This window comes from Hemitrygon akajei, chromosome 8, assembly GCF_048418815.1.
Source record: "Hemitrygon akajei chromosome 8, sHemAka1.3, whole genome shotgun sequence".
Lineage (NCBI taxonomy): Eukaryota > Metazoa > Chordata > Chondrichthyes > Myliobatiformes > Dasyatidae > Hemitrygon > Hemitrygon akajei.
Genome location: NC_133131.1, coordinates 44129747 through 44152504, shown reverse-complemented (window position 1 = coordinate 44152504; position 22758 = coordinate 44129747). Strand labels below are relative to the sequence as shown.

The window sequence follows — 22758 nt, the reverse complement described above, 5'->3', positions numbered from 1 at the left end:
TCATGGCTACATTTTTGAAATGTGTCGGGTAATGTAATATGTGGAAGCGTACATAATTCACAACCACTGTGGGGTTCATTTCAAGAGACTAGTCTGACATGACATAATGATGTGAAGTTTTTTAAAAACTCTGCTTTAGGTTTGGTGTTTTGGTTGACGAAAAAGGTTAGTTTCCCTTAAACTTAAAATGCCTCTGCCATTTTATTTACAAAAACCTACAAAACAATCGCTTCTATTCAACATTGGAAGCCAAACTTAGATGAAGACGACTTTACGTGCATGCTCATTTTTTACTTCATTCAGAATTCTACATATGCATACCCAGTGATATCCCTTTTTGAAATTTATTATTTTTGTGATCAGCAAGTCCAACATCATTGCCTACCCTCAATAGCCCTTAAGAAGATAGTGGTGGGCTGCCTTCTTGAACCACTGTATCCTTTACTTGAAGGCAATCAGATTCCAGGATTTTGATCCAGTGATAATGAAGGCACAGTGAGATATATGCTACTTGCAGGGGAAAGCTGCAGGTGGTGAAGTGCCCGTATACCTGCTGCCCTCATCCTCATGGTAGTAGAGATGGGAGGTTAGGTGGGAGTTATTGGTTTACTCTAATCAAATATTTGTTGTGCAATGGTGGTGACAGAGAGAAAAGGTTGGAATGGAAAACCAATCAGCTGAGTTTCTTTGTCCTGGATAATGTCAAGATTCTTGAGAGTTGGTGGAGCTGTGTTCCACCACACTCTTACTATCTGCTCAGAGTTGGCTTTGGTGAATCAAGAAATAAATTGCAATGAGGTAGTCAGTTGCAACAAATCATGCCGCTAGTTAACTGTGGTTTTGGTGACTCCCAGGAAAGTGCAGGACTTGGGCAATTACCCTTAAATGTTGAGGGTAGGTGGTTAGATTCTTGTTGGAGATGGTCTTTGTCTGGCTCTTTAACAGTACAAAGGTTATTTGCCACTTATCAGTTCATGCCTGAATGTCTAACGACAGTGGTGGTAGTCTGGGTGCATGTAGGTAAGGACTGCCTCATTTTCAGGGAAGGTATGAATGGTGTGACCATTGTACAATCATTAGCAACCATTCCCACTTATGATGGAAGGAAGCTCACTGTGGACCGAGGCTGTGATGAGGTATGGAGATGAGTGGGTATTGGTAAGCAAATAATTGATGAGTAAGTAGCACCTGTAGAAGACCAACTAACCTCAAATCATCAGCAATGTGACAAAAGGTCTCTTTTGCAGGTAATTATCCATATTGGGCTTGTCCTGTTTTTTTCCCTGAACAGAATACCCCTGAGCAATTTTTCACAAACTCAGGGAAAACACACAAATATAAAAACACCATAACAGACCAGAAGTTGTTTATTTTTACACAACACTTTCAATCATTCCAGACTATACAAGGCATAATTTGTAATGAAATATTAAGAAAATGTTATGAGCGCACAAAATTACAATTCACTTATAAATTAGAACAGAATAGGTTATCATTCCATTAATAGTTGTTTCAGTCCGGGGAATAAAGCTATGGCCATGTTCGTCATGACTATATTATATCACAATTACATGATTTGCTGTTCAGATCTTAGTTAACTTTAATATGCATCTTCAAGGATGCAAGTTTTAATTACTCTTTAGATAAAGCTAAACTTTGACAACTCTTTAGTTTGGAGGTCACAACATTGCCTTTGCATTTTAAGATAATTTGGACAATCACTGTTTAGCACATGACTGGCTTTGTCATTATTGACGTGTAACCAAAAGATTTAATGATGACCATACAGTATATGAAACCAGAACTGTGAGGGACTCCAAAAAGAACATAAAAAGAAGCAAGCGTAATCATTTCTAAGCACTGATAAATGTTTCCATCAACAGCTAATAGATGTTGATTGCTTAAATTTTGCATTTCATGGAGTGATGAGGTGAGAGAGGGAATATTTATAAAAAAAGTACTGTATGTCAGATTTCTAATCTGCTTAAAAACAATTGGACCACAAATCATTGCTGGAAGGAACAGAAATTACACCTTGTCACTCTAAAGAAGAATTACAAGTTACACATGACTGTTCTTCAGCAGCAAAATAATATATTGCACATTATATACTATAAAATGTGTTTCTTCCAAATCACCTATCATTAGCAGCATGACAGATGACCTGGTAGAATTTATTACAGTAACTCAATAACTCATACTTTGTCCCATATTTCTCACACATTTAGAATGCAGCACCAGAACTCTAAGAAGCATTGTTCAGTTGTGATAAAAGTTCAGTGGCTTAAAATCTTTAAGTTTGGATATCCAGTTCATTTGCCAATAACTATATTCTTTTCCAAATAACAATAATGTTTTTGTCTGTTGCTGCCACAACATATTTAAGTTCTGAATCTGTATTTACGACATTTACCAAAGTTCCTTCGATCAGTTTCCCTTTTGCTTCTATGGCTGGCCACTTTAGAATCTGCAAAATATCCAAAAACGTTATCCAGATGAGCAAATGAAAGCAACAGCTGTCCACATTTTGCAAGTACAAGTGATAAATTACTGGGTACAACTATGTAACCACTTCATGCAGTTCTATAAATCATTCAATGTTATTCACAGATGTTACTGTATTTCACTAATTCTTTCCACCCAGAAGACCATAAGACATAGGATTCCACTGAAAAATGTTGACTGGAAGGCTGTGAAAAAAAATCAATCTCCTAACATGATTCCTTTTAAGTTATCTGTTGTTAAAAGTTAAGGAACTGGAAATATTGATTCCATTAATTCATATTTTCTTTCACTTCTCACAGATTTAGCATAACATAAGCTTCAGAAAAAGGTGTCAGCCATCTGGCCTGCTGAGCCTCTCCCACAGTTCAGTAAAACTGTGGCTGATTTGGCCATGGATCCAGTTCTACCTGTACATCACTGTCTGTTTCAATGTACGTGACAAATGAAGCTAATCTAATCTTTTCTCCATAACCCTTAATTCTGCTAAGTAAAAATCTATATACAGTAAATCTGCCTTAACTATATTTAATGAGGTAGCTGCTGTTGCTTCCCTGGGCAGAAAATTCCAGATTCACCATTCTCTGGGAAAGCAGTTTCTCATCTCCATCCTAACTCTATTCCCCTGAATCTTCAGGCTACGTCCCCTAATTCTCAACTCACCTACCAGTGGAAACAACTTTCCTGTCTCTATCCTACCTATCCCTTCCATAATTTTATATGTCTATATAATTCCAGTGAGTATAGTTCTAGGCAACTTGATCTCTCCTTGCAGGATAACCCTTCATCTGCAGAATCAACCTCGTGAACCTCCTCTGCATCGCCTCCTGAGCCAGTATATCTGTTCTCAAGTGAAAAGACCAGAACTGAACAGAGTTCCCCAGGTGTGCCCTCACTAATACCCTGTACAGCTGCAGCTCGACCCTTCTGCTCTTAAATTCAATCCCTCCGGCAATGAAGGCCAATATTCCATTTGCCTTCTTGATAACCTGGTGCACATGCAAACCAAGATTTTGCAATTCATGCAGAAAAGCTCCCAAGTCCCTCTGCAGAACAGCGTGCTGTAATCTTTCACAATTTAAATAATAATCTGATCTTCTATTGTTCCTTTCAAAGTGATTCACCATTTACCAATGCTGTACTTCATCTGCCAGACTCCTGCTCACTTACTTAACCTGTCTATATCTCTCTGCATCCTCTGCACAATTTGTTTTTCCACTCAATTTCGTGTCATCAGCAAACTTAAATACGTTACATTCAGTCCTTTCTTCCAAACTGTGAACGTATATTGTGAATAGTTGTGGGCCCAGCATCAATTCCTGCTGGACTCTGTTCAGCATCGACTGCCAGCCATTTCTGCCTTCTTTTGGTTAACCAATCCTCTATCCATGCCACACACACAAAATGCTGGAGGAACTCAGCAGGCCAGGCAGCATCTATGGAAAAGAGTACAGTTGACGTTTTGGGCCAAGACTCTTCAGCAGGACTGAAGAAAAAAAGCTGAGGAGTAGATTTAAAAGGTGGGGGAGGGGGGAGAGAAACTTCAGGTGACAGGTGAAACCTGGAGGGGGTGGGATGAAGCAAAGAGATGGGATTGATTGGTGAAAGAGACAGAAGGCCGCGGAAGAAAGAAAAAGGGAGGAGGATCATCAGAGGGAGGTGATGGGTGAGCAAGGAGGGAAAAGGGGATGGGAAATGGTGGTGGGTGGGGGGGGGGGGTATTATCACAAGTTTGAGAAATCGATATTCATGCCATCAGGTTGGAGGCTACCCAAAAGGAATAAGGTGTGGCCTCATCACGACAATGGAGGAGACCATGGATGGACATATCAGAATGGGAATGGGAAGTGGAATTAAAATGGGTGGCCACTGGGAGATCCCGCTTGTTCTGGCAGATGGAGTGTAGGTGCTTGGATAAGCAGTCTCCCAGTCTATGTCAGGTCTGAACGATATAGGCCACAACGGGAGCACCGGACACAGTATATGACCCCAATAGACTCACAGGTGAAGTTTCTCCTCACCTGGAAGGACTGTTTAAGGCCCTGAATAGTAATGAAGGAGGAGGTGTAGGGGCAGGTGTAGCACTTGTTCCACTTGCAAGGGTAAGTGCCAGGAGGGAGATCTGTGGGGAGGGACGAATGGACAGGGGAGTCACATCGGGAGTGATCCCTTTGAAAAGCAGAAAGTGGGAGAGGGCGGGGGGTGAGGGAAGGGGAAGATATGCTTGGCGGTGGGATCCCGTTGGAGGTAGCGGAAGTTTTAGAGAATTATGTGCTGGTCACGGAGGCTGGTGGGGTGGTATCCATGCTAATACATTACTCCCAACTCCATATATCCTTCAATATGGATAAGTGTTTTATGTGATACCTTATTGAATGCCTTCTGGAAATTTAAGTACACAACATCCACCTGTTCCTCTCCATCCACTGGGCTCATTATATCCTCAAGGAACACTAGCAAGTTTGTCAAACAGGACCTGTTCATCTGTCTGCCTGATAGAACCACTTCTACCCAGAAGTCTCGCTAATTCATCCTTAATGATAGCTTCAAGCATTTTCCTGACTGCGTATGTTAAGCTAACTTGCCAACAGTTACCCACCCTTTGCTTACATCATTTTTTAAACAATCACAGATACTGTGTCATTGATTCTGATTAATCTCTGTTAACTGAGTACTAGAATAAACAGTGATGGGAGGACACAAAATGCATAATAATCCCTTACAAGTTCTGCTATTAAAAATAATGTAACATTTCTTCAAAAGCTAACACATTAAGAATGCAACATTTTCCCATGGGAATGTTCTCTGCATGGTAGAGTTACATATATGATATCATTTTAAATAAAAGGATGAAATTAAAGCCAATCCAGTGCAGATCGCACTGCATAATGTAGGAAATTCTGCACTTACCCATTTAGGGATTTGCAAATTTCAGCTGCATTAGCGGGGACATTGCGGAGGTGCTAAAACAGTCTACGGCAGCTCTTGCATCTAAATCCGAGTCTGCACGAATGTTTCTGACTTGCCTAGCCACTTGCTACCCTAACTATTGGCAGAACAGTTCCTGGTAACTTAACCTCTCAAAACATCCAGTGTGACATCGCCAAACGAAACAACTAAAGTTGAACCCACTGTTACCGTTGAAACCACGCTCTCCTGTTATCTTAAGGGTTCCCGGGGCCAACCCAGCACTGGTGAGTGGATGGGTATAAGGGAGTGAGAGGGAAGAGGCTGAGTGTCAAGAAGGCAGCAAATACAACAGTAATGAGGCAGTGAACAACAGCAGAAAACTGTCGATAGAATGAAGAGGAGAAGATTCGGGTGCAGTAAGAATCATGGCATTTGAGTCTTCAAGTCACTCAAAAGTATCTGCTACTGCATATGTATGAGTACAATAAAGTATGACTTTCATGTATGACCCTCAGAAATTGATTTAAGATCACAAATCTGGCCCAGTCCACACAAAATGTGTGTGTCCCTGGCCTAAGCTGGCCCAAGTCCTGACGAAGGATCTTGGCCCGAAACGTCGACAGTGCTTCTCCTATAGATGCTGCCTGGCCTGCTGTGTTCCACCAGCATTTTGTGTGTGTTATTGTTTGAATTTCCAGCATCTGCAGATTTCCTCGTGTCTAAGCTGTTTTATCTGCTTTGATAACCAGACCAGTCGCTCATTCACCTGGTTGAGCAGATGAACAGAAATAAGACCAAAAAAAAGTGAAAGATGACTAAAATTCCACACTGATAACATCTTGAATCACTGTAACATAAAGTCATATTCAGAACTGTTATGCTGCCAGAGGTCAGTAATACACAAGAGCAAATGGTCATATTTACAGGCAGAAGATTGATGTAGTAGTTCAAAAAGTTTCTCCACATCATTAAGAGTATTGAGAATGTGACTATTGGCAACTATAGAAGATAGAGAATACAGTAAAGAAACTGAGGAAATTTGTAGGCCACCCCATCTGACAGGATGATATCATATAATATGATTTGATTTGGAAGGGACATTGATATTAAAAATACCTGTAAAAGATAAATTAAATCCTCAGACATATGTGGATTCCAGGAGAATATTTCATTTTAACATCACAGGACATTTTACACATTTTGTATTCCACCCATGAACAATGCCATTTAAAAGTCATTTGAAGTCAATATTTACAATTAGTAACTATGCAAATGATCATAAAGAAGCTTATTTTTGTTTAACTTTGCATTAGTATGAGGTACCTGCATCGGTGGGATCTTCTTGCCTGAAGTTACATATTCTGTACTGGACTCATCCAAATTATACATCCAAATGTCCCCCTTCTCATCGCCACATAGAAGATAGTTTTCAGCTGTGGAAAGACTTCTGCTTAATTATTGTTATATTTAATTCCATTCACCTGCATGACTTTACAACTCCGCCATGAACGGTCGCAATCACTGCAATGAAAGCAGCAGCTCTGGGCAACTCGATCCCTTCCACAACCAGTGCTACAGAAATGCCAACTCAAGCTCCTCCCTGGGAAAGGAAGGATTCCTCAAGAAAATGAACTACACCTGGGGACAGTTTGAAAGACTGGCCCAGGATAGAGGACTTTGGAGCTACTATCAGCAGCTCATGGGTTGGTAGGGGTGATGGGCTTAAGTAAATAAGTATCACACAATTCTTTAACTTTTCTTATCTAAGGTTTTAGGATCTTTACTTAAGACTACTTCACTTGCATTAAAATGTCAAATAAAGAAAATGTTGACAGGAAACTATGAAATTCAATTAAATGAATGATTATAATTAAAAGACTTGTAGGTATATAGATAGGTAACATCAACAAATTACTAGGAAGTTCTAAAATGTCTTTCAAAACCTTATTAGTGAGCTATCTTAACACAAAAACATATTAATGGCCATTAGCCTGGTGGGGCTGTAATATAGGGTTTAAAGTGTACTAAGCAACTAAACAACATGCAATAGATAAGGCTAAGTAATCTTTTAACCATCAAATCAAACCACCATTCTGCAGTACTGCCAAGTCTAGTCATTGATGGGGGTGGACCATTAAATAAACAGGAGTACAAATCTTCCAGAAAACACCCAGTATCTGATGCATTAATGTTCAGTCAGAAGTAATGACTGGGAGATACTACTGCTTCCTTCCAAGAGCTCTTCCAACAATATTAGTTACATCTACTTTGAAGAGCTGGCACCATTGGATACAGCAAAAACTACGGCATCAGACAACATACCAAATGCAGAACTGAAGCCTTTTATCTACAACCCCAACCAAGCTGCTCTAGTACAATTACAACAGGGAAATGTACCGATTGCATGGTAACTTTCTCCAAGGATGTTCTGAGCACAAAAAAAGCAGGAAGGACACAAACTGACTAATTACTACTCAGTTTGCTCTCAATCATTGGCAAAGTGATTAAAAGCATCATTGACCATTCTTTCAAGAAGTCTTTACTCACAAATTTGGGGTTCAAGAGGACCACTCAGCTCCAGACTTCAATGGTTCAATAGTTCCATTTAATATCAGAGAATGTATACAGCGTATAACCTGAAATTCTTACTCTTTGCAGACGTCCACAAAACAGAAGGAAACCCCAAAGAATGAATGACAGAAAAATGTTAGAACTCCAAGCTTCATCACAAACTTGATTATAAAACATGGATCAAAGAGCTGAGTTCCAGCAGTGAGGTACAAGTAAGCTCCCTTGACATTAAAGCAGCAGCTGCAGCTATCAGCAGCTGCTTCATCCTTGTCAGAAATGGGGATGTTCACTAATGATTGTACAATTGTTCACAACTCTTCAAAATAAAAAAAAGAAAATGGCCAGTGCTGTGTGCAGCAGAGCCTAGACAATATTCAGGCACGGACTAATAACTACAGGTGTCCCCCGTTTTTTGAACGTTTGCTTTACGACAACTCGCTGTTCTGAAAGACCCACATTAGTACCTGATTTCGCAAACCAAGGAGGATTTTTTCTTTTACGAAAAAAAGACGCTCGCCTTATATGTGTGTTTACCCCAAGAAAGACTACAATGACCGTGAAACCTTGTGTGGGCAGTTGTTTGCGTATGCGTGTACATGCCGATTTTTTCCTCCAAATCGACTTTGGCTCGTGGTCTTCCCGATTTTGATAAGTGAAACTATATCGTACATACAATATTTCAACTTTATATAGGGTGTATATTTATCATATCATTCCTGCTTTTTCTATATGTTAGTGTTATTTTAGGTTTTATGTGTTATTTGGTATGATTTGGTAGTTATTTTTTGGGTTTGGGAACGCTCAACAATTTTCCCCATATAAATTAATGGTAATTGCTTCTTCATTTTAAGACATTTTGGTTTACAAACTGTTTCATAGGAATGCTCTAGCTTCGGATAGCAGGGGAAACCTGCAATTACAAAGCATTTATAGAAGCTATGACCTTGGTAGTTTCCAAGAAAATCGCTTTGTAGTTTCCAAAGTAAAGGCTATAGTGGCTGGTTGATGTAGGGTATGGGACTCTTAGGAGATTGACTAGTCAATTTCCAAATCAGATACTTTAAAAGGTCAGTAGCTGCAACATTTTCAGATGGGACTTTTTTTGATTACTGCTGAGAATAAACATTGTCTTTGGAGACACAAGCAATAAAAATAGACAAAACTTGTTGCTTAATTTGCATTTTGTTGTGAATTCCATCAGGGTTAATTTCTGTTACAAAACTGCTGTTTTGTGGGGGTTGCCTGTACTTTCTCCACTATCAGCACCACCATTGATCTTTGTTATCTACAAAATTACTAATCTTACCTCTTACATTGACATCCTAATTGTTAATGTATTGTATATACTAAATAAGAATCTCAGTACTGGTACCAATGTTACAGAACTAGTTCTTCCGATCACAAAACCAACCTCAACTATAATCCTCTTCCATCAAGCACAACAGTTTTGCATTGCCCTGGATTCTGTTAACCTAGTCAAAAGCATTGCCCTATTCAATATATTTTGCCACCTTTTCAAAAATGCAAGATTTTTGGTCAGACAGGATCTCCCGGAATAAAGACCTGCTGACAATGTTTAAAATTTTAAAAATAATTTTTCCTTTCCTTTCCAAGTGTACATTAATTGGATTAATACTCTATTCTTGGCTGGATGATTATAAGTGGAACAATTACCTAAAAGCTTAATACCATTCAGGCCAAAGTAGCCAGTGATTTCATCAGTGTTGCTGGATCTAAAGCCTGGAACTTCCTAACCAAAAGCAATGTGAGTGCATCATTGTCCAAGTTCAAGGGAGCTCAGAATCATCTTCACAAAGGCACCAATGTACCAAAAAGGGAATTTAAAAGATATCTGGCGTACTCCGTACCTCCAGGAAGACATACACTTAACTCCTGGTTGATCAGTATTTAAAGACAGAAATTTTAATACAGGCTGAGAATTGAAGAAGGCTGTGAGAAGCTTCTTACACTTCACAAACAAGATTAACCCAAGGACACATTTATATCATATGTTTTCTCCGAAAAGATTTTGAACTCTGACTGTCCATAGAATGCCTGTAACATAGGTAGAACCTTGGCAGGGATTGATAAACTCCAATCATTTCTCCATTATCATGTTTCTTCAGTGAAAATTAATCATACAGGAATTGCTGAATGAGGATGGATTCCTTATACAGCAATTATAACAAGACTTTTCCTTTAAATGATTTTCTATTTTGCGATTAGCTGATATTTTTAAATTCAGCCAGAAACATGGATCAACTCAAATATTGAAATGTCAGTTCTAATACCACCTCCGAATGTAGTGTGAAGACTGCATCTAATTGGTTAATAGAATATAAAGTACACCACTATATTACAGAGAGGTTGTAATCCTAGCAAACCACCTGCATTGCTATTTTCCATAACATGAACCTCCCCCCCCATGGAATCTGATGTATAAGTGGAAATGAATTCCTATGAGGCTTTTCTCTCAACAGTTATACGGTCTGACTGTATTGTTGGCAAAAGTGCAGAGGTTGTATTTTAATTAACTAGAAATGGACATTACAAGGAATGGGAGACTGATGAACAGATTGGGAGACAATATTTGGAAAAATGATAGGTTTGTTATCATGGGTACCTCAGTGCGGAAGGTTTAGATAGGGGCTGAATTTGTTAGGTGGATCCATGGAGGATTCCTGACACAACATGTAGACAGGCCGACTTGAGGAAAGGTGCGCTGGGTGACAGATATCTCGGTGGGTAAACTTTTTGGAACAGTGACCGCAACTCCCTGACCTTTGCCATAGCCTTGGCTGGACAGGTACACTGGAGCAGATGTTATGGTGCTGCAGAGAACGAGGTTCATTGATTCATTAAAGGAGACAGAAGCCAACAACGACAGGCAAGCTTTTAACCATTCATCAACAAACACTAAAGCATTCATAAAACATACAAGTTACACAGCTACTCATCTAAGTGTGCACCCACGCCCTTTATCTACAGCACACATCCAAGCTTTCCAAGGCATTGCCCACGTAATCCACAGTCCAACAGTTACCCACAGAGCGAGAGCTCCACACGTGCAACATATATACACTGACAGTACTTTGATGCCGGAAGCAAGCACCATGATGCCAGAAGCAGCCAATGGAAGGGCTGCACTAGCTTTTGACCTAGATAGTTTTAACCTTTCACACTACATTCCACCCCTCAAAAGAAGCAAAACTCAGACTACGTCCACACAACACCGGATAAATCCGTAACCGAGGCCTTTTCTCTTTGTTTTTGCCCTCCATCCACACTAAAATGGCGTTTTCATCCCCTGAAAACAGATTTTCAGAAACGCTCTCCAGAGTGTGTAATTCTGAAAACGCCACTTGGGCAGAGCAGTGTGGACGGGGTAACCGGAGAAATCTAAAAACGCGGTCATGATGTACCGGAACAGATGGTGGCAGGAGCACGGAATTTCATTGTTTTCATGAACGCAATAAACAACGCCACAGTGGAAACGGAAATAGTAAACTGCTTCCTCTTCGGTTGTTTTTTGCAGATGTGTCCTGTGCATGCCCAGGAGGAGGAGATTTGCCCAAATATCCGTTTTAATGTGAACAGAGATATTTTTAAAAACGCCTAGTGTGGACGCCTATCGTTTTTACACGAAACCAGCGTTTTCAAAATTATCCGGTCTAGGGTGGACATAGCACCAGTGACACCCAGTCCAGGGATCAAACAGTAGGTATTTTATGGTAGTATAGCAGTGATTGAACTATTGCATGGATAGGTTGACAATAATTGGGTAGAGATTTCCTCAAACAAACCTGATTGAGGTCTGCGGCAATGATTTGAAAAGCATTGGGGTAGGCTGCTGTTTTTCTGATGGCAGCACTCAGTACCACGACTGCCTACTTACCGTCGGTCTTTGGCTGTGTGTACACTGTGGTCAGGATCATGGAGAACTCTCTTGGTAAGTAAAACAGTTGGCACTTAATAACTAAATTTTCCAGGTTGGAAGAAAAAAAAGAGTGCCAAAAACTGCTGTAATCAAGTTCCACAAAGTGTTTATAACAAAACACAGGACTATTTCTATCTTTAATGTCTCTTTTTTTTCCCCTTTTCAGGGTTCTTTACAGACCCTGATCTGGAGTTGCACGTTGACTTTGGTTCTTTGCAGAAATGGGACCCGCTCTCAGGGCCACACGACCAGCCGCTTTCTGATATGCCAAGGACACGGCCTGGAAGACTAGTGTACCTTCAGGGTGCTGGATTTTTGTGGCTCTGGAGGCGGGCGGATTCGAGGCTGGTTCCATAGTCTGATGTGCCTTGGGAGTACACACACAAGATCAAAAGCAGCGAGCTGGCTGTGTGCCCTGAGACCCGAGGTCTTTGGGCACAGAGCTCAGAAAAAGTGACGCAATAGACTTTTAACACAATAAATCAACGTTGTTTCGTTATGTCTCCCCTTTCGCTGTGAAATGGGGATACCTCTTTTAGGGAGAGAGAGAGAGCCTGTGGTATGTCGAAATACCATGTGAATGAGTGGTCTTGCTAGAGCAAGTCTGTGTCTTTATTGATGCTTTGCTGCATGCTTGTGTGCTCAATGGGGGGTGCAGACGCTTTTTTGCTGGTGGGGAGGGGGTTGATACTTTGCTGTTGTTTGTGCATGGGAGGGGGGAGCTGGGGGGACTTTGGGGTTCTAACATTTAACTGTCATTCATTCTTTGGGGCTCTCCTCTGATTTCATGGATGCTTGCGAAGAAAAAGATTTTCAGGATGTATAGTGTATACATTTCTCTGACATTAAATGTACCTGTTGAACTCCCACTTTTTGCCTTCTCTGAATCAGCAATCCATTCCATTCCATGTATAGAGGAGACTTTGGGTCTAATTGGTGAATCTCGCATGTCTTGAGTGAGCCATGTCTCGGTGAAATAGAGAATGCAGCAATCCCTCATTTCCCTCCAATACAGCAATCTTACCCTTAGGGTGTCAATCTTGTTCTCCAGCAACTGTAATTTGATAACAAGGCACAGGGTAAGAGGTTTCCTATCTTGTCATTTCAGTCTGTCTTGAAGTCCTCCCCTCCTCCCTCTCTTTCAGCCATGGCAATGTACCTTCGTTCACTTTGTGCCGTAGCTGCATTCTTGAGAGTTAAGTCCATTGAGCCCTTCAGAAGATTGTGAAATCACATATTAAGATGGTTCAGAAGTACACTATTTTTATATAATGTTAATATTAAGGTGGCTCATTGTTTTCAGGCTGAGTAAAGGTTTCCTGCACAGAACAATGGTTGGTCCACGCAACCGTAAAAAGTTAGAGGGAACCGACATACAATGAAAAACTTTTGTTTTGCATGCCATCCATAAAGATCATTTCACATCAATATGTCAATCTGATCAAGAGTGCTATAATAGAGGGATAGAAGCCATCTTTGAGCCTTGTGCTTTCAGGCTTTTGTATTTTGAGTGTGTTGTTTGAATTTCCGGCATCTGCAGATTTCCTCGTGTTTGCTTTTTGTATTTTCTGCTCACTTTGAAGGGGGAGAAGAGAGAATGTCCGGGTAGGTGAAGCCTTTGAATATTTTGGCCGCTTTTCTGACACAGCAAGCAGTGCAGACAGAGTCCATGAGGTGAGGCTGGTTTCTGTGACATGCTGAGCTGTGTCCACAACTCTCCACAGTTTCTTGCGAACACAGGAGGAACAGGAAGAGCAATTGTCATACCATTCTATTGTACACATCCAGATAGGACTATCTCTATGATATACCAGTAAATATTGTTCAGTGTCTACAGAATTAGGCAGTATACATGGAGGGAACAAACAGAATCAACATGCCGAAAGAGCATTCATCCCTTTTGTAATTATTACTCTAACTTTCCTCAAGTGCAATACTCTAATTACCTTACAATGCACCCAATTTACTGACGTAAGAAATTAGAGGATCACCTGTTTTCAATGAATTCATAAGGCAGATGTTCAACAGACCAAACCAAAATGAAAATAGAAGAGCATTTAGATCAAGTCAAGGAAATGATAGGAGGGAAGCACAAACCTGGGGAAGGGTACAAGACCATCTGAAAGGCACTGAACATACCTCACAGCTCAGTGCAGCCCATCATGAAAATGTGGGAAAAATATGAAACCATACCCACACTGCCAAGTTACACAGATATTCATCTAAGTGTGTGCCCAGACCCTATATCTGCAGCACACTGCCAAACTTTCCATGGCACTGTTTGTATGACTCACAGTCCAACGATAACCCAGAGAGCAAGAGCTCCATGTGGGCTACATATATATGACAGCAGTTGTACTTTGATGTCAGAAGCAGCCAATGGAAGGGTTGCAGCATTTTCCAAATGGGCCAATTGATAACTAATTTAATGGGAGCAGCTATTGACCAGCATGGACAGGAGCAGATAATATGGGAAAGTATTTAATGGGGGGGGAGCAATTATGCTATTAAGCAGGACTTTGAGAGTGTATATTGGGAAAAAATGTATCTTCTGATAAGATGGTGGCGCGTGCAAATATAGTGGACTCTTAGGGCCAACCAAAGATGCTTTTTTCTTTGTAAAATTTATTTTCTTATGATTCAAAGACAATTCCGCTCCAAGAACATCAGGTACTGCAGGACTACTCCATCAGTGAGCTGCTCGTTGGTCTGAGTAGCTGGCTGAGATTTTGAAGGGGATGGCCGAGGTGTCAGAGGAGCTGGTCGGGATATCGGAGGAGCCCGCCGATGTGTTGAAGGAGTTGGTCGGGATATCGGAGGAGCCAGTTTGGGTTGGAGGAGCTGGTCGGTATATCGGAGGAGCCCGCCGATGTGTTGAAGGAGTTGGTCGGGATATCGGAGGAGCCCGCCGATGTGTTGAAGGAGTTGGTCGGGATATCGGAGGAGCCAGTTTGGGTTGGAGGAGCTGGTCGGGATATCGGAGAAGCCCGCCGGTGTGTTGGTCGGGATATCGGAGGAGCCAGTTTGGGTTGGAGGAGCTGGTCGGGATATCGGAGAAGCCCGCCGGTGTGTTGGTCGGGATATCGGAGGAGCCAGTTTGGGTTGGAGGAGCTGGTTGGTATATCGGAGGAGCCCGCCGATGTGTTGAAGGAGTTGGTCGGGATATCGGAGGAGCCAGTTTGGGTGGAGGAGCTGGTCGGGATATTGGAGGAGCCTGCCAATGTGTTGAAGGTGTTGGTTGGGATATCGGAGGAGCCAGTTTGGGTTGGAGGAGCTGGCCTGGCAGCAGATCGTGTTGTTGCCCACTACTCGGAAGCATTGGAGTTGGTGCAATATAACCGTGGGAGATTGTCCCAGACATTTTACTTGAGATGGCGAGACTCAGTTGGACAGTGATAAAGTAAGTTGCCGCAGGCCTATTACCCTTGTTAGGTGGAGGGACTGTTGACATGGCAGCTGTGTAGCCTCAGTTGTAGCGAGAACAAGGTCTCAAGTCTTGGGCTTGCCTACTACAAACCAGGTGAGAGATGCAAAAGTGTCACAGCAGAGTTGAGTTTGGCTGGGATCTGGCCTTGCCCATTGGTGCTGCCCTCCCGTGTTGGGAGTGGTGGAATGACAGGCTAGATCGCATGTGTCTGTACACTGCCAGGAGACTGTACCATCGATTGCTGGATTGTCGCTCAGGGTCTTGGACTGTACATATTCTTTTGTCAAGTGAATATGCTTCTTTGCTTGATATGTTACTCATTACAGGTGTCCCCCGTTTTTCGAACTTTCACTTTACGACACCTCGCTGTTACGAAAGACCTACATTAGTTACCTGCTTTTGCTAACAGAAGGTGTTTTCACTGTTACGAAAAAAGGCCCGAGCAGCCGAGCTCCTCCCCCGGAACTGCATTCTAGCCGGCATTGCTTAAACACGTGCCCGTGTGCATCTGTGCTTTATGTCGATTTATTATGTGCATCCGTTAGCAAGATGAGTTCTAAGGTATTGGAGAAGCCTAAAAGAGCGCGTAAGGGTGTTACACTTAGCGTGAAACTAGACATAATAAAGCATTTCGATCGTGGTGAACGAAGTAAGGATATAGTGAGTTTGGCTAAGGGTTTGTGGAAGTTGACGAAGATGATGTTGAAGAGGTTTTGGCATCCCATGACCAAGAACTGAGAGATGAAGAGCTGATGAAGAGGAAAGGATAACAATTGGAACCGAACGCAGAAGCGAAAGGCCCGAAAGTGAAGTCATCCAGGAATTGAACGCGAAGCAATTGCATGATATTTTCGCTGCGACTGACAACGCTGCAATGATTGCTGAAAAGTATGACTTTAATCTTGAAAGGGTACATAGGTTTAGGGCATATTTGCAGGATGGATTGAGTACTTACAAAGAACTGTATGATAAAAAAAATGCACGAGGCTAAGCAGTCAAGCATACTGTCATTTTTCAAGCCTTCCACATCAGACAACGAAACTCGAACTTTGACATCAAGGCAAGCAGACATAGAAGGTGACCTGCCTGCCCTGATGGAAACAGACGACGATGAGATGACACCCCAGTCTCCTCTACCTCCCACCAGCCCAACCTCCGACAACTCAGCCTAACACACCATCATCAGTGTGCTCACTGTCTTCCCGATTCCGGTAAGTGAAACTACACTGTACATGCATTATTTCTACTTTATATAGGCTGTGTGTTTTTGTGTCCTTTGGTATGATTTGGCAGCTTCATAGCTTAAAGGTTACTGGATTGAGTGCTTCTGCCGAGAGCGCTTGCGCCGTGTCTTTCTGCCGAGAGTTCTTGTGTGAGATTTTCGCTACGGTGGACAGTGCTGCAATAATTGCAGAAAAGTATTCCACACTTTATATAGGCTGTGTATTTATCAGATCATTTCTACTTTTACTACGTTACTGTTATTTTAGGTTTTATGTGTTACTTGGCGTGATTTGGTAGGTTATTTTTTGGGTCTGTGAACGCTCACAAATTTTTCCCATATAAATAAATGGTAATTGCTTCTTCACTTTACGACATTCCGGCTTACGAACCATTTCAAAGGAACGCTCTACCTCCGAACAGCGGGGGGAAACCTGTATTTTTGAATGTTTTGCACCCTGGCTCCAGAGGAACACGGTCTCGTTCAGCTGTATCTATGTATAATTTGAATGGTAATTAAACTTGATTTGATACTCAGAAATGCACAACAGAAATGTGGAGATTGTTTGGGGAGCACTTGCACAGAGTTCCGGATAGGTTTGTCCCACAGAAGCAAGGCAAGGATGGTAGGGAGAAGGAACCATGGCTGACAAGAGATGTGGAACATCCAGTCAAGAGAAAGAAAGAAGCATACTTACAGTTTAGGAAGCAAGGATCATTTTGACCTCTCGAGATTTTCAAGTTACCCAGGAAAGAGCTTAAAAATAGACTAAAGAAAGCTAGAAAGGAGCATGAATAAAGGCCTTGACGAGTGGGATTAAGGAAAACCCCAAAGCTTTCTCCCCATGCATCAGGAACGGGAGGGTGTTTAGTCAGGGTAGGACTAAGGGTAGAAAAGGAAACATGTGCTTGGAGGTAGAGGAGGTAGGGAAGGTCCTTAATGAATACTTTGCTTCAGTATTCACCAGTGAGAGGGGCCTCTACATTTGTGAGAACAGCGTAAAACAGGCTGATACACTACAACATGTTGACATTAAGAAAGGGGGTTTGCTTGAACTTTTGAAAAACTTTAGGATAGATAAATTCCCGGGGCCAAACTGGATATATCCAGGGTTACAAGAGGAAGCAGGGGAAGAGATTACTGGCCATTGGAGCAGTACAAGAAGATTGAAAGATGGCAAATGTTATTCCTTTGTTCAATAAAGGGGGACAGGGATAACCCTGAGAATTACAAACCAGTGAGTCTTATGTCAATGGTGGGAAAATTACTGGAGAGAATTCTAAGAGACAGGATTTATAAGCAGATAGTCAGCATGGCTTTGTGAAGGGCAGGTTTGGATAAAGGTAGAATGCGGTTGTAGATGGACTGTATTCTGCCTGGAGGTTGGAGATCATTGGTGTTCCATCGGGATCTATTCGGGAACCCCTGATTTTTGATATTTTTATACATGATTTGGATTAGGAAGTGTAAGGGTAGGTTTGTAAGTTTGCAGATGACAAAGGTTAATGGGAGTTATGGATAGTGTAGAAGTCTGTCGTAGGTTACAATGGGACATCTATAGGATGCAGAACTGGGCTGAGAAGTGGCAGATGGAGTTCAATCTGGAAAAATGTGAAGTGATACACTTGTGAAGGTCAAACTTGAAGGCAGTTAAAGGCAAGATTTTTCAGTGTGGAGGAACAAAGGGATCTTGGAGTCCATGTCCATAGATCCCTCAAAGTTGCCACGCAAGTTGATAGTGGTTAAAATTGTGCATGGTTTTAATTGTGCATTTAAACTTACAAACCTACCCTTACACTTCCTAATCCAAATCATGTATAAAAATATCAAAAATCAGGGGTTCCCGAATAGATCCCAATGGAACACCAATGATCTCCAACCTCCAGGCAGAATACAGTCCATCTACAACCGCATTCTACCTTTATTGGCCTTTATTTGTTGGAGGATTGATTTCCAGGAGCCACAAGGTAATGTTGCAGCTCGATAATTAACCAGTTTATCTTTGGACTCTGGGAGGAAACCAGAGCACCCAAAGGAAACCCATGCGGTCACAGGGAGAATGTACAAACTCCTGGGTTGATCGCTCTGAACACTAACCGCTACACTGCCATGCCACTCCGTGCAGCATGTGGAAGCTTTCGAAAGGGTGCAGGGGAGAATTATTAGATGCTGCCTGGATTAGAGAAGATTCTTATGAGGGTAAGTTGAGGGCTAGGGCATGAAGGAAAATGAGAGTTGACTTGATAGAAGTGTACAAGATGATGAGAGGCATAGATCAAGTGGACAGCCAGAGACTTTATCCCAGGGCGAAAATGGCTAAAACAAGAGAGTATAATTTTAAGGTGACTGGAGGAAAGGATAGGGGACCTCAGAGGTAACAGAGAGGTAGGTACATGGAACGCACTTCCAGGGGTAGAGATAGAGGCAGAGGCAAATGCATTTGGGATACTTATGAGACCCTTAGGCACATGAGCAAAAGAAAAATGGGAGGGAAGTGTTAGATTGATTTTGATATTTGAGGACCCTAAAAGGTCGGCATAACACCTTGGGATGAAGAGATGGTACTCTTCTATGTTCTAAAGATTAGAGACAGTAATGAGGTTTCCATGATCACTCCAACATACCACAGACATTCACTGTTTAGTGGGGAAATTATTGAGCATGCACTGACAGGGCACAGTCAATAACAGTGCACCAAGTCCATATTCTTTATACTGTATAACCCACAATGTCTCTACGTGGAACAGATTCAATTTTCTTACATAGCTACTTGGATGACACTAAGTACAGGAAACGATAATTTGTCACTACAAGATACATAATCAGGAAAGATCTATGTGTGGATCTTCTGGGAAGAACTCAGATTGAACCATATATTCCATATCAGACAAACATTGAATTCTTAATTGATTTTGCAAGTGGGTTATGATGAATTGTCTATAACACTATAGCGTCTAATACCCATGGTGATAACCCAATATGCCCTGTTATATACCAACACATCGCACCACACCTCCTCAAAAAGTGCCAATAGGAAATATAGTTTTACTATCTTTACAACGAAGTACTGTTATATCTGACTAAAAATTTAAAGTAAATTTGGGAGAATACATCTGCAAATTTTGAAATTATATTTACCTGCTTAAACTTGAACGTTGGGCTAAAATGATCAAACTGCTGGATGTCAATGAATAGATATTTTGGGAACTAAAATTAAGAAACAATGTGACAAAGGGACAGAAATACAAAATGAATATTACTTTTTAGTGGCACCTGTTAATGGAATTAGGGAACTACAGACAAGATAAATCCATTGAAGAGATTTGTTGCATGTAGCTGTGATGGCCCAATTGATGATTGATGGATATATTAAACAAACCACAAGGACAGAGAAACGATGGCAGAAGTAGAAAAAGCTACTGCATCAGGTTCTGTCTCAGCAAGGATGCATTTAGAGGTGTCATTAGTCGAGACAGTAACCACTTGTGAGTGGACTCTTTAATCAAGACATTAACTACTTTCCAGTCTATTTACCTCCTGTTTGATCAACTCTGAATAAAACTGACCACATTTCTATCCAGTACTGTGTGCGACCATATTTAAAATCACCTACAAAAAAAGAGTGAGAGTTGAAGGAAGTTACAAGGAAAATGAGATCAGCTCCAGGACACAATTTGATATGCCTAAATCTCAATTACAAAGCCATTAATCCCTGAACATTCAAATGGCCTTTGCTTCCAATCTCTTTTTTTGTGTTGCAGTTACATACAGCCATAATAAGGCAATACAGTCAGAAAAAAGTAGAGTTTTGGATGTATTTCAGAGAAGATCCTTGTTAGTGAGAAGGACATGCAAACTTTGGCAATTGAGTAATTCAGTGCTAAATCCCTGGAGTGCTCGTTGATTTCATCATATGTTCAATATTAATAAAGTTGTTGATGTTTAATATGTACTGGTTAGGAAATCTGTGAATTAAACTTGTGTCAGTGCAGGGAGGGAAACACGTTCCATAACTGTGGGTCAGAAATGCAGATCCTCAGACAGTACAACTTTAAAGCACTATTTTATACACAGAACATTTTCCTGTCCTGTGTCTCATTTGCCTTATTTTCATGTATATGCTTGCACGTTCTTCCCACTAACGAAGCTCTTCTCTGAAACGTTTCCAAAACTCTAATCTTTCTCAACTCTTCAAAACAGCCCTCATTCAATTTGAGTATTATACTCCAGCTTAGAAGCAGGGATTCTAACCACACCCTTGGGGCTTACAAACTTTTATGGGAATCTTTTTCTGTTTTAAAATTGGCAGAATTTTTGTTTCATATATTTGTAATGATGTATTCAGAACATTATTCCACCTACCCACTAATACCATAGAGCAAACCATAAACACAAAGTCTACAAATGCTGGGAATCCAAAGCAACACACACAAAATGCTAGAGGAACTCAACAGTATCAATGGAAATGAATCAACAGTCGATGTTTCAGGCCGAGACCCTTCTTCAGGACTGAAACAGAAGATGGAGGATGCCAGAATGAAAAGAAAGGGGGAGAGGGAAGGAGGATAGCTGGAAGGTGATAGGTCAGTGATTCCCAATGGGGGCATTAGGGGAAGTAGAAGGCATGGGGGGGGGGGGCATTAAGCGGCACCCTAACTTAAGGCACGAGACCTGGCTGACCGTTAGTAGAGCAGGCACTTCCAAAGAAAAGGATGAGGCACTAAAACACAGGAAGAACCGTAAGTTGCAGGTGGTGAGCACTTATCATCACAACACATCTGAAACTTGGCAATCTCATCCGACCGTACCAACCAAACAAATGTTATTGGGGATGCATAAACTAGCAATCAGGGTGCCCAACAGTTCCCCTTGAAGTACAGTTCCTGCAATTTAACAGCTGGTAAGTCAGCTACACCCTCTCAACTTTCTCAATACATCTATGGAAAACAGGTTGTACAACGATAAAGTGATGGCTAGAATCAGTGAGTGAAATAGATAGATAGATAGATACTTTATTCATCCCCATGGGGAAATTCAACTTTTTTCCAATGTCCCATACACTTGTTGTAGCAAAACTAATTACATACAATACTTAACTCAGTAAAAAATATGATATGCATCTAAATCACTATCTCAAAAAGCATTAATAATAGCTTTTAAAAAGTTCTTAAGTCCTGGCGGTTGAATTGTAAAGCCTAATGGCATTGGGGAGTATTGACCTCTTCATCCTGTCTGAGGAGCATTGCATCGATAGTAACCTGTCGTTGAAACTGCTTCTCTGTCTCTGGATGGTGCTATGTAGAGGATGTTCAGAGTTATCCATAATTGACCGTAGCCTACTCAGCGCCCTTCGCTCAGCTACCGATGTTAAACTCTCCAGTACTTTGCCCACGACAGAGCCCGCCTTCCTTACCAGCTTATTAAGACGTGAGGCGTCCCTCTTCTTAATGCTTCCTCCCCAACACGCCACCACAAAGAAGAGGGCGCTCTCCACAACTGACCTATAGAACATCTTCAGCATCTCACTACAGACATTGAATGACGCCAACCTTCTAAGGAAGTACAGTCGACTCTGTGCCTTCCTGCACAAGGCATCTGTGTTGGCAGTCCAGTCTAGCTTCTCGTCTAACTGTACTCCCAGATACTTGTAGGTCTTAACCTGCTCCACACATTCTCCATTAATGATCACTGGCTCCATATGAGGCCTAGATCTCCTAAAGTCCACCACCATCTCCTTGGTCTTGGTGATATTGAGACGCAGGTAGTTTGAGTTGCACCATATCACAAAGTCCTGTATCAGTTTCCTATACTCCTCCTCCTGTCCATTCCTGACACACCCCACTATGGCCGTGTCATCAGCGAACTTCTGCACATGGCAGTCAGTGAATCAGTGAACCTGCTGACTCCATGGATTCCTCTTGAATTGTTCAAAGCAACCTTGGCTTCATGTGTGCGGTCAAGAACCGTCTTTGGGGATTATGGGACCTTGCGCGATTGGTCAATCACTCTAACTGGAATCGTATAAAGGTAGCTTGCTGAACACCAGTTCTACTCCGACTAACATGCAGATTCCAAACATAATTTTCACTGTTGTGATCGTCTTCATCCTTGCGTCGTTGTTTCTTTGCATGCTGCTATCATCGTTCCATCTGCGCTAGCTTGCTGCCATCCGATAAGCATTCCCAGTTT

The 22758-nt window shown here is 41.6% G+C and overlaps 1 protein-coding gene across 5 annotated transcripts in view; it reads right to left on the bottom strand.

Annotated features, from left to right (window-relative positions):
• Positions 1 to 1349: 1349 nt before the first annotated feature.
• The window catches only part of lrwd1 (leucine-rich repeats and WD repeat domain containing 1), a 70404-nt gene continuing 48995 nt past the window's right edge, over positions 1350 to 22758 (bottom strand). For all 5 annotated transcript variants that reach the window (XM_073053744.1, XM_073053741.1, XM_073053745.1 and 2 more), the window contains 2 exons: positions 6736 to 6845; positions 1350 to 2467 (listed from right to left, as the gene is read on the bottom strand). In XM_073053744.1, the coding sequence (XP_072909845.1) occupies positions 2327 to 2467; positions 6736 to 6845 (251 nt within the window). In that variant the 3' untranslated portion in view covers positions 1350 to 2326. The remainder of the gene's footprint in view (positions 2468 to 6735; positions 6846 to 22758) is intronic.